At 41.9% G+C, this 11,838-nt stretch overlaps 1 protein-coding gene across 1 annotated transcript; it reads left to right on the top strand.

Moving 5' to 3' along the window:
- The first annotated feature begins 1,748 nt into the window (after positions 1-1,748).
- ARPC3 (actin related protein 2/3 complex subunit 3) lies at positions 1,749-11,507 on the top strand. The gene is made up of 7 exons (XM_086681657.1): positions 1,749-1,879; positions 4,304-4,403; positions 7,292-7,368; positions 9,191-9,259; positions 10,128-10,254; positions 10,606-10,700; positions 11,191-11,507. Exons 1-7 carry the CDS (start codon positions 1,874-1,876, stop codon positions 11,251-11,253), a joined length of 537 nt encoding a protein of 178 aa, XP_086537783.1. The 5' UTR covers positions 1,749-1,873; the 3' UTR covers positions 11,254-11,507.
- The last annotated feature ends 331 nt before the right edge of the window (positions 11,508-11,838 follow it).

The raw sequence follows: 11,838 nt of genomic DNA, 5'->3' as shown, positions 1-11,838 counted from the left end.
GGGTTTTAAAGATGACTATGTCCATTCCAGTCCTCAAGGATTTCATTATCTTGCTGAAGATCCTGACATGATTCTGTGGAAAAATTTACTGGTGGGTGCCAGGCACTGGGGATAAAATGGGAGCACTCAGAGCAGACAAGGCCTTAGTCTCATGGAGTTGACATGCTGGGCCCTTGAGACCATAAACAAGGAAACCTTGATAAGGAATGGGAAGAAATGAAAACAGTAATGAAGTGGAGAGTGAATAAGGGGCTACTTTGGGCTCATTGTCAATGAAGGCTCCTAAATGGTGCTATTTGGCCAGAAACCTGAGTAAGAAATCATTTGTGGGAACATGGGGCAGAGTATTCCATTCTGAGGGGCTGGCAGGAGAAATAGCCTGAGGCAGCAATAAGGTGGCACCTGAGGTGATGCTGGAGAAGATCATCAAGAGGATGTGACCACTGGTTGACCCTTAAACTGGACTCAGGCAGTCCAAGGTTCCTCATCCCTCCCACCCCTCGCTGTGGGAGATGTTCCAAGGACATGGTCTTGAGACTAAGGTGTTGAGCCCATCTGGATGTGACTGAACCCAATTATGACCTCTATACAAACTTAGTCTGGCATGTAGGTGGGGACATCTACTCTTGCCTCACCAAAGATAACCCTTACAAGTAAGTTTCCTCGCTTAATTAGAACCACCACCTATATATCTGGATTGGCCTTCCTTTTCAGTCTTCTTGCCTCCTGTATACAAGGGCCAGTTCGCAAACTAACACATGAGGTGCTTTCTAGTAATAGGTAAAAAAAAAAAAAAAAAGAAAAAACCCTGAGCTTTTAGTATGTTCCAGGCATTTAAGTTCTACACACTTTACATGTAATTCATTTCATCCTCACAAAACAATGAGGTAAGTATATTATCTCTAGTTTGGGTGAGGAAACTGAGGCACAGAGGTTAATTAACTTGCCCAAAATGACACCGCTAGTAAATGCTGGAGCTAGGATTCAAACCCAGAGTCCATTTTCGCAGTTTTTACACACAAATTGGAGTGGGGTAGTGCATAAATCCCATCTCTGAGTGCTCTCCTTTCTCCACTGTTAGGACCAGTTGGGTTCATTCACTCAACAAATATTTCTTGATGCCTGCCATGCACATCACTATTATAGGCGCAGAGGATACAATGGTGTACGAAATGGACAAAATCCCTGCCTTTTTGACGTCCACATGGATGGGGAAATAAATACCAAAAGTAAATAACCAAAGAATCATAACCGTGGCTAAAAGAAATAAGGATGACACAGCGGAGTGGATTGGGGTCGAACTTAAAATAGTGTGACCCTTGGGCTCGGTCCCTTGAGCATCCGACTTGGGCTCAGGTCATGATCTCTCAGGTCATGATCTCGTGGGGTTCCTGAGTTCGAGCCCCCCATGGGGTTCGCTGCTGTCAGCACAGTCAATACAGATCCTCTGTACACCCCCCCCCCCCCGCCCCTACCCCGCTTGCGCTCTCTCTCAAAAATAAACATTAAAAAAAATTAAAATAGTGTGATCTAGGGAACGCTTCACTGAAAAGACCTTTGAGGAAAAGCAAAGTTTTTAGGGGATTGATCCTTAGGATTCTGTAACCCAAGACCCAGCTCCATTTCGCGCACACTTTACGCAATGCGCGGCATTCGGAGCCCCTGCCTAGGGCTCGGGTGCCCTCTGGTGTCCCTTCCTCCCTGCGGAGCCTCGGCCGCTTCAGCAGACGGATAGCAAGACCGGAAGTGCCGCGTCCTCCCCTCACCCTCCCCTTCCGGCTCACTTCCGCCTACCCCGCCCGGGCCGCCGGACCGGAAGCGTAGCGCTCTAACCCCAACCTCCTGGTCTAGCTTGAAACCGGGTGCCGCCAAGATGCCGGTAAGGGGGCGAAGTCGCGGTGTGGAGAGATGGCGAGAACTGGGGAGAGCGGCGAGAAGTCGTGCGTGAGCTGAGAGAAGCGGGCCGAGGAGGGCAGAGAGGAAGCGGGCCCTGAGAGGGGAAGAGGCGAGGAGAGGGGGCCTGTCGCTGTAGGATTGGGTCGGCCAGCGGGGACGGGGCCGCGGCAGAGTGGGCCAGAGACCCCGAGTGTGTAGAGGAGGCTGCCCCGGCCCCTTTCGCCCCTTTCGCCCCTTTCGCTCCAGTGCCGACCCCTTCTCTCGTTCTTCCTGTGTCCCCGGACTCCGGCAGGATCCCCAAAGCTTCACTAGAGCCGAGAAGCCAAGGGCTGTGCTTTTTTTTTTTTTTTTCTTTCTTTTTTTCTCCCCCAGTTCTCAAGTCTAGGGTCTGGTTTCTCTTTTTCTACCCCCCACAGGCCCACTTCCTCTTCAGCCCCCGGGGGCGGATCACTCCCGCTGCTTGTCACTGTCATACCCCACTTCCCGGACTCCCCCTCTGTCGCTCCGGCTGTGGTGGCCACACTTGGCTGCTGGCTGTAGGGCCGCCAGAGCAGACGCTAGGTCGGCGCCTGGTTACCAGATGTTTCTATTTTCGTGTGCCTCGGGGTAGGAGTAAAATTGATAGTAGGCTGGTTGTCCTTCATTGCTGACAGCCAGTCTTGTGGGGCAAATTTATCGCCATCATGGTCTCCATTTTGCGGGTGAGGAAAAGGAGGTTCAAGAACGTGATTACTCACACAAAAAAATTACTGAGCATCTGCTGCTTGCCAAGTACTGTTAACGGCTGTAAATAAGGCCAACAAACCCCTACGCTCGAGGTCACAGTCTAATGGGGAGACAGATAAACATGTAAATGTAAATAGAGAAGATGGTTTTAGATAGTGACAAATGCGATGAAGGAAATCGATGGGTAGCAAGACAGCTGGTGGAGGCTGCTTTAGATGAAGCATACCTGTGACAAAAAAGAGCAAGCCACAGTTACATATTTAATGAATCTTGTAGCTACCATTTGATTCCTGATGTGTGCCAGGCAGGCCCTGAGCTACACACTGCATGTAAATTATCCCATTTAATCCTCACAGTAACCCTGTGAAGTAGATACGCTATTGTTCCCATTTTGCAGAGGAGGAAATTGAGGCTCAGAGAAGTTAAGTAACTTACCCAAGGTTGTGTACTGATGGTAAAGCTAGATTTTTTTTTTTTTAATTTTTTTTTCAACGTTTATTTATTTTTGGGACAGAGAGAGACAGAGCATGAATGGGGGAGGGGCAGAGAGAGAGGGAGACACAGAATCGGAAACAGGCTTCAGGCTCTGAGCCGTCAGCCCAGAGCCCGACGCGGGGCTTGAACTCACAGACTGCGAGATCGTGACCTGGCTGAAGTCGGACGCCTAACCGACTGTGCCACCCAGGCGCCCCTAGTAAAGCTAGATTTTAAGCTAGGACTTTAGAGTCCTGTGCTCATTCCTGGACTTCCCTGTCCCCCATTAGGTTGAAAGTTCTTCAAGGACAGAGATCATACTGGTCCTTCTTACCATTTTATCACCATGCCTTGCACACAGAAGGTGTTTGGTTATCATTGGGTGAATGAGTGAATATATGAATGGGGCCCTTCTTGAGTTACCGAAAGACAGACATCTTGTAAAAAGCAGAACTAAGAATCAGCATACAAATTGCGTTCATAAATGTGGTTTCCCCTGCTCCTTTAACCCACACCTACCCGCTGAAGGCAGTAGATAACTCTTCATTTTATAAATTTGGAAATAGGCTAAGAGAAGAAAAGTGATGTCTTGGTCAAACACATAGCCAGGAAGTGGCAGAACTGAAAAGCCAGTGCTTGGGTTCTGGTTTAACAATAGCTTGGGGAAGGGGGGGGGCGTACCCCTGATTTTTTTGTGTTTGCCTATCTTTGTAGCATAAAGACTTCCACCAGTTACAAATGTGATGTCACTGAACGTGAACTTGGAAGATGCCCAGTAGCACACCATTACATGCATATTATGCAGTATTTATACTGCAAAGATAGAAAAGTTATAAATAACCTTAAGATCATAGACCATAGTGAAATAATTTTTAAAAATAGAAAGTAATGAATTTTGAGTACTTATTACCTTTGTTTTTACTATAACTTAGTTGCAAATTTATATAATTTAATTTTTAGTAACGGCTGTGTTTAACAACCAGCTTACTTCCAAATTTGTCAAAATTCCTCAAAATGTGTAACATCCCGTTTTCATGAGCCAGTAAGAGCCAGCTCCAGACCATTGCTGCTGCCATCCCTTTTTCCCCCTCCCCTAGTTAGTCTCGGGTGGGTTATTCTTTTTTCCTCTGGAGAAATGTTGCTTGTCTGCCCCGCTGACATTTGCTCTCTTTCTGTTTCCGTATTCTTACCTGGCTTGCCACAACAGGCTTACCACTCTTCTCTCATGGACCCCGATACCAAACTCATTGGAAACATGGCACTGTTGCCTATCAGAAGTCAGTTCAAAGGACCCGCCCCTAGAGAGAGTAAGTCGAAACTTCTTTCCATTATTTTCAGATTTTAGTAGGAAACAGCTAGCGATCCTCGGACGTTTTCAAGTCAGGCAAAGTCTTAGTTCGGTCCTCGGTCTCAGATTGCTCTTGTATTTTCTCTACGCTTGGTGGATATTGCATTCTAGGCCTTTCAAGATCAAGTGTATTATTGCTGCTGAGTTCTCCAGGATATTTTGTTGAGAGGGAAGAGGAAATGTGCTTCTGGACAGTGTTCTGTCATCCCACTGTCAGTTCTTACAAAGTGATTTAATGCTGCTGTTTCTGTAGAATGACATGTCCCCATCCTTTCTCTGTCTTAAGGCTGGGAGAAAAAAACAAACAAACAAACATTTTAACCCCTTCTCCCATTCAATCCTACTTCCTTTATTCATTCTTCAGTATCTTCATTTTCAGTAGTACTTCGATCTTAAATCTTACGTGCCCTCTATAACAATGCACATTCTTTCTCTTGTTTTTCTGAATTTTAGATCTTTGCTTTCTTTCTTGGTACTCACTTTCTCTTTTTTTGAACCATTTCTTACTGTTTAGAAATCCCCATTCTTTTAGACTCTTCTGACACATTCTGAGATGTTCTGCCAACAGTGTGATTTGTATTATATTAGGGTTTCCCTGTACCCAGAAAGCATCTGCACTGATTTCCATTTTGGGTTTCTAACACCATAGTTTTCATTGTCAATTTTGTACTGACCTGGTCTCCATTCCTCTGCCAGACTATTTGACTTGACCTCTTCTTAATTTTGTGTTCAACACCAGTGGAAAACTCAGTAAACTCAATAAATTTGGTGAGTTGCCATAGTTTTTACTCGATTCTGAGATGAAGAAAAAGGAACAGATGGGAAAAAATAAAAGACCAAAAAGAAGAAAAAATAGCATAAAAGAAAAGAATTACAGTGCAAAGAAAGAATAAGAATCAATGTTGGCCCAGATTCCTTGAGAAGCAGCCTTTTCAGATGGTTACAAAATACATGTAGCAGATTAGAAAATGTAATTGACCAAGGATGGAGTGTATCTAATTACCACCTTTGCAACATTTCCTGGGCCCTTAAGGGAGAAAGGGGCCCCTAGAAACCAGATCTTTGTGGCTTCTGTAGACAGGGATACTCTTCCTCAGGAGACAGGATTAGACCTGAACAAGAATTAGGAAGGAGTACAAGCCTGTGCTGTGAGCTAAATAATAGGTAGCATTAATCAAATTAATTTATTTATGGGGCACCTGGCTGGCTCAGATGGTTGAGCGACCAACTCTTGATTTCAGCTCAGGTCGTGATCCCAGGTCATGGGATTGAGCCCCATGTCACGCTCTTCACCAAGGGTAGAGCCTACTTAAATTTAAGATTCTCTTTCTCTACCTCTGCTCCTCCCCTCCGCTTGTGCACGGCCTCCCCCAACCCCTCTTTCAGAACCAAAAAAAATTTTTTTTACATTCAACAGATCGCTTTTGAACACTTTTTTGTGCCAGACATGCTTCTAAATCTTGTAACCCATTCCCCACCCCCCACAGTTTTACATTTAGAAGAACTAACTGGTTTTATAAACAATATTGAATCTTTTGAGGAAGTTTCCTTTTCTCTAGATAAGAAAATAGATTGGGAGAACACAGAGTCTAGAGTTAGAATTATGTTGAAATTTTTTAGCAGGGGAACAAGCAGCATTAAAGTCAGCTGAATCACACAGGATTCAGCCTTCAGGATTACCTTGCATTTCTACTGTGTGAGAGGGATAGCAGTCATGGACAAGAAATATAAATAACTGTCTCTGGGGGAAAAAAAAAAAACAACAGTCTGTGCATTTCTGCAACCAGCTGCCGGATATCAAGACCCTGGGATTTTGACCTTCTTAAAATAAGAAAAGGAAAATAAAAAACTGCCAAAGAAATTGTATAAAGAGATCTGTCTTTGTCACAACAGTGTTTCTGGCTTTTCTCAGTCTCTAACCACCTAAAACAGCTTGTACAAGTATATATTAAGTCATAGTTTTCATAGAAAGATATATACATGAGCCCAGTGTATTCCTAAATAACAATTGAGATTTTTTTTCCCCTGAAACTGCAGTATGTAAATTCAAATCAAATTACATTGAATAGTTTTTAGTTTTAAATAGCATTTTATCAAAGTTAGTCTGTGTCTCAGTCTATTTTTATAAACCCATTGAGAAACGTCTGGAATGATGTTCACCAAATGTTAATAGTAGTTATTTCCAGGGAGTGAGATTTAGGGTGACAGTAAAATATTTTTCTGTGTTGATTAATTTGTTTCTAATGAGTATATTTTTTATAAAAACAATAAAGCTATAAGAATAAACCATGGGGGTGCCTGGGTGGCTCAGTGAGTTAAGCGTCCAGCTCTTGAGATCAAGCCCCAGGTCAGGCTCTGTGCTGACAGCAGAGGCTGCTTGAGATTCTCTCTCTCTCCCTCTCTCTCTGCCCCTCCCTCCCTCCCTCCCTCCCTCCCTCCTCCTCCCTCTCTCTGTCTTAAATAAACCTTTAAAAAATAGCAAGCTTTTTAAAAAAATAATAAACCATGTACATACTGATTTTTCTAGAAATTGTTTCTAAAGACCTCATGTCTCAGCCTCATTTTATTTTATTCAACTCCATTTTTAAGTTTGTTTATTTGTTTTGAGAGAGAGAGAGAGAGAGAATATCCCAAACAGGTTCCGCACTGTCAGCACCAAGCCAGATGCAGGGTTTAAACCCATGAAACATGAAATCATGACCTGAGTCAACGTCAGATGCTTAACAGAGCTACTCAGGCACCCCTCAACGCCAAGACTTTTGACCATTGAACTGGGGTTTTTTTTCTAAGTGTTATTTTCGCATTTGGCTAATGTTCTCTGCCTTCTTCCCCTTGTATCCTCCTTAGCAAAAGATACAGATATTGTGGATGAAGCCATCTATTATTTCAAGGCCAATGTTTTCTTCAAAAACTATGAGATTAAGGTAAAGTACAGAGCTTTTAATATTTAATTTGGTTTTCTAGTAGGGATAATAATCTACCTGGCAATCAGGGTTCTGAGGAGTAAATAAAATTGAATGAGATTGTATGACTTTAAAAACCCAGAATAATGCCTAATATTAGACCCTATATCAACATTAGTTTCTCATTTTTCCTCCGAAGTCTGTACCATGTGTCAGCAAACTACAGCCTGAGGGCCAAATCTGGCTTCCTGCCTCTTTTTACAAATAAAGTTTTATTAGAACACAGCCACGTACATTTTTTAAGATATTGTCTATGACTGCATTCACTAAACAGCAGCTGGGTTGCATAGTTGTGACAAAGCCTGGCCTACAAAACCTAAAATATTTAATATCTGGTCCTTTACAGAGGAAGTCTGCCAACCCATCATCTAGACATTTTAATTTATTATCCGCATTAGTAAAGCTCCTACTGTGTGCCAGTCCAAAACTAAAAAATCCTACGTGATATGATATTTTTATATACTTCTGTGTCCTGGACCTGAAATGGAGCAATAAAGAAACCACTGATCCTGGTCCTTCCCTTGACTACCCTTTTCTCCTTTCTGCTCTTAGTTCTTGTGAGGAACGGGGTGAAGAGGAAGGTAGGAGGAAGGTGGCAGAAAAGGAGAGGGGGAGATGGAAACAAAAGAAAAAAGAACTTTTCTGAGTTCCTTCTATGAGCGAGTTACAGGAATGTCAACAACTTTTCTTGATAACATTCTAGAATATGGAACTTCAGCCTCTCCTTGCCAAACTTTGACCTTTTGGAATCAGAGTGTGAAAATCTTTGTTTGTAGACTCTTGGTCTAGAAATTGTAGTCTAACTGTCCTGTGATACTCACAACGTATTCTGTATTTAATATACGGTCTAAGTGTTATGTTTGTAATAGGTGTAAATAAATGTAATTCTGCCACATTTCATTCTTCTGAGTCATATAATCTTAAAAAAAAGGACATGTGTAATTTGGTTTTTTTTAGACTGTAGATCTGTGCCAGATTTAACCTGAAGTATGTGCCACATTTGCTCAACATCCAATCCTCACATTTTCCTTTTAATTAGATCAAGAGGTGGGCTCATGAAGCTCTTTAAGAACAAGACACATGAAGGGGTGCCTGGGTGGCTCAGTTGGTTAAGCGTCCAACTTCAGCTCAGGTCATGATCTCACAGTTCCGGAGTTCGAGTCCCCTGTCGGGCTCTCTGCTGACAGCCTGGAGCCTAGAGTCTGCTTCAGATTCTGTGTCTCCTTCTCTCCCTGCCCGTCCCCTGCTTGTGCTCTGTCTCTCTCACTTGCTCAAAAATAAATAAACATTAAAAAAAAAAAAAAAAAAGAACAAGACACACATGAAATAGCTGTTCCTCCTTTAAAGTCGTAAAGGCTTTTGTTCTCGGCAGAGACTCTGAAGTGAAAGAGCTTTAAAAATTAGCTGACCATATGGTGCACCTCAGGTTTTCCAGGCAGCTCTAGTAACTCTCCTTCCTATACGGAGGGAGGTGCTGTTGGCACAGCTTCCCGGGGACTGAGAGGCAAGGGGAATGCAGGGGTAAGGGCAGCCAAGGTGAACAAAAACAGCCCCACACAGCTCAGGATGGCAACAGGCGGCTCCCTCCCTGGGAGCGGACACACCAGTGGCCCAAGAAGACTGCATTTGGAGAATGGCAACTTTTGATGCTATAGGAACTATACTTGCAGCTTTCAGTTGATGCTCAAAAGACAAAGCTTGAATTTTTATTGCACGTGATTGTTATGTTTTAATCAGGACTGTTTTTAACTTCTGTGTTCCCACCCCCACCCCACCCCTGCAGAATGAAGCTGATAGAACCTTGATATATATAACACTCTATATTTCTGAGTGTCTGAAGAAACTCCAAAAGGTAATTAAACTTGGATGATTGTCTATCTGGAAAACACAGTACTAACACATGTTCACCTGCTTAGCCATCTGGACTTGTTGAGACTTTAAGGACAAGTAGTACTTTCTCTTAGAGCCCGGACCCAAGAGGAAAATCTGAATGTGGATTCTAAACCTATAAGATTCTAAACCTATAATTTAGTTGACTAATGAGAAGATAAGGGTGTGGTGTTTTAAGGCATTGCGTGTATCTTCCCGAGACAGAAATCTTTCTTTTAAACTCTTGGCTCAGAGGTTGTTAACCTTGGGTCCAAGGATATAATTCAAGGGTTCATGAGCTTGAGAGGGAAAAAGATTACATCTTTCTTTTCACTAACTTGTAACTGAAATTTAGCATTTACTGTAATTATTAGTGTAGGCAACAACCCACAGTAGCATAAGCTGTACCTGTGACTTTTTCTTCAGTAGAAATCACAACATTTTCCTATTACATTCAGAGTTGAAGATGTTTTGAAATTCTATTTTCACTCATTACTACTTCATATTTTAGTTATTAGGCCCCTGCCTGGATCTTGTCATGCAGTGCATTAATAAAGAAGTGCCTGTATGAGTATGTCATAAATTTGGCTTTTTAATATTGTAATTATTGTGTTTGACTATAAATGATTTCTTTTGTAATTTTGTATGTTTTAGTCATTTAAAACATTATTCTGGGGAGGGGCCTAGAGGCTTCCCAGAATGCAGAAGGGTACCCAAAAACATTAGTAATCCCAGCCACATCTACTTAGACTAAAAAATTACAAATTGGATGTTGTTATCCTTTTCTCTGTAAAATATGTGTGTGTATATAATTTTTTTTCTTTTTCTTTTCTTTTTTTTTTTTTTTTTAGTGCAATTCCAAAAGCCAAGGTGAGAAAGAAATGTATACCCTGGGAATCACTAATTTTCCCATTCCTGGAGAGCCTGGTTTTCCACTTAATGCAATTTATGCCAAACCTGCAAACAAACAGGAAGATGGTAAGAACAGGGTTTCCACCTCCCTCTTTATGGCACAAGATTTTCTCCATTTGATTATTTACCCCCTCCTTTCTTCGTCTTGATTGGTGTACAGGTTGAGAGTAGTAGAATCATTAGCACAGATACTATCTTCCAGTAACTCTCACAAAAGATTCTTGGCAACAAATATAACATGTAGAGAATCCTTTGAACCAAAATAGTTATAAAACCACTGGACTGTCATTTCTATTTCTTATCTTGTCTGAATGTGTAGAAATGTATTACCAAGGTCACTGTCCAGCAACCAGCACACATTGGGGATGTATTCTCAGACAGGATTTTTCTTATTTTTCTCCTGGCTCCTTATTTTAGAGGTGATGAGGGCCTACTTACAGCAGCTGAGACAAGAGACTGGACTGAGACTTTGTGAGAAAGTTTTTGATCCTCAGAATGATAAACCTAGCAAGGTAAGACCCTCTTCTTTACCTATTTAGTTGATAAATAACCTCTTATCATGCAGCTACTATTAAATAAACTAAGGTCTTCCCTTGCAAGAATATTTTAGTCTCTGCATTGCAGTGCTGCTTAACTTTGAGTATGTGCCTAGTACGTACATAGTAGGGGTTCAGTGAGTCACAGTGAATAATGAATTGCATATGATAAACATTGATAAACATTTTTGGTTGTATGTTCTTATATTCGGGCATTGTAAACCCATAGGGCAGATTTTCTGTGTGAGATATCTTGAATGTATTACATTTTTTTGTCATCATAATTTTGACTGATTTGTGAGTCAAAAAAAACTTTTTTACATGTGTTTTCAAGAAGTTTATAACGTAAGAAATGTCAGGCCAAGATTACATTCTGTTATTACATAAATTAATATTCTGACCTTATCTTGAACTTGCATGGTGATTTGACACCCACTATCCATTCTGTTTTATCCCCTCTTGTTAGTGGTGGACTTGCTTTGTGAAGAGACAGTTCATGAACAAGAGTCTTTCAGGACCTGGACAGTAAAAGGAGCCTGGGCAGATACTTCCCACAGCCATGGGCAGCATTTTACAGCAAGATGTACACAGTTCTTTGCCTTTATTTGATAAAGTTTTATACGGAAGAGAGAAGAGAGCATGTCTTCACTTGAAGAGCTCTTTATCAAGAATTAGGGCGGCGGGGGGAAGAATGGGCTGTCGAAGGGTGATTTGAAATTTTCTGTGTTATTAAGCTGGTGCTTAATAAGAATAGGTAATAATAAAGAAATTTCTAACATTCCATGTCAAAACACTTTATTGCTTATCTTTTACATTCACTTAAAGTGTTTTTGAGCTAATATTCACTCTTTTAAAGTGTACAGTTCATGGCATGCCTGGGTGGCTCAGTCGGTTAAACGTCCAACTTCCGCTCAGGTCATGATCTCATGGTTTGTGGGTTCGAGCCCCGCGTCAAGCTCTGTGCTGACAGCTCTCTCTCTGCCCCTCCCCTGCTCATGCTCTCTTTCTCTCTCAAAAATAAATAAACATTTAAAAATAATAATTAAAAAATTATAATAAAGTGTACAATTCAGTGGTGGTCACCCCCCCTAACCATTCTTTTCCTCTCCCCACC

The sequence above is a fragment of the Puma concolor genome, chromosome D3, assembly GCF_028749965.1.
Source record: "Puma concolor isolate L17-30 chromosome D3, mPumCon1.1.hap2, whole genome shotgun sequence".
NCBI classification, from domain to species: domain Eukaryota; kingdom Metazoa; phylum Chordata; class Mammalia; order Carnivora; family Felidae; genus Puma; species Puma concolor.
The sequence above is the reverse complement of the archived record's forward strand: the minus strand, read 5'-3'. Positions and strand labels throughout refer to the sequence as shown.

What these genes read in the sequence shown, in the direction of transcription:
- ARPC3 (XM_086681657.1), top strand. An exon ending in AGGACCCGCCCCTAGAGAGA is followed by an intron (nt 4,404 to 7,291) that starts GTAAGTCGAAAC and finishes TATCCTCCTTAG; the next exon opens with CAAAAGATACAGATATTGTG. An exon ending in GTCTGAAGAAACTCCAAAAG is followed by an intron (nt 9,260 to 10,127) that starts GTAATTAAACTT and finishes TTTTTTTTTTAG; the next exon opens with TGCAATTCCAAAAGCCAAGG.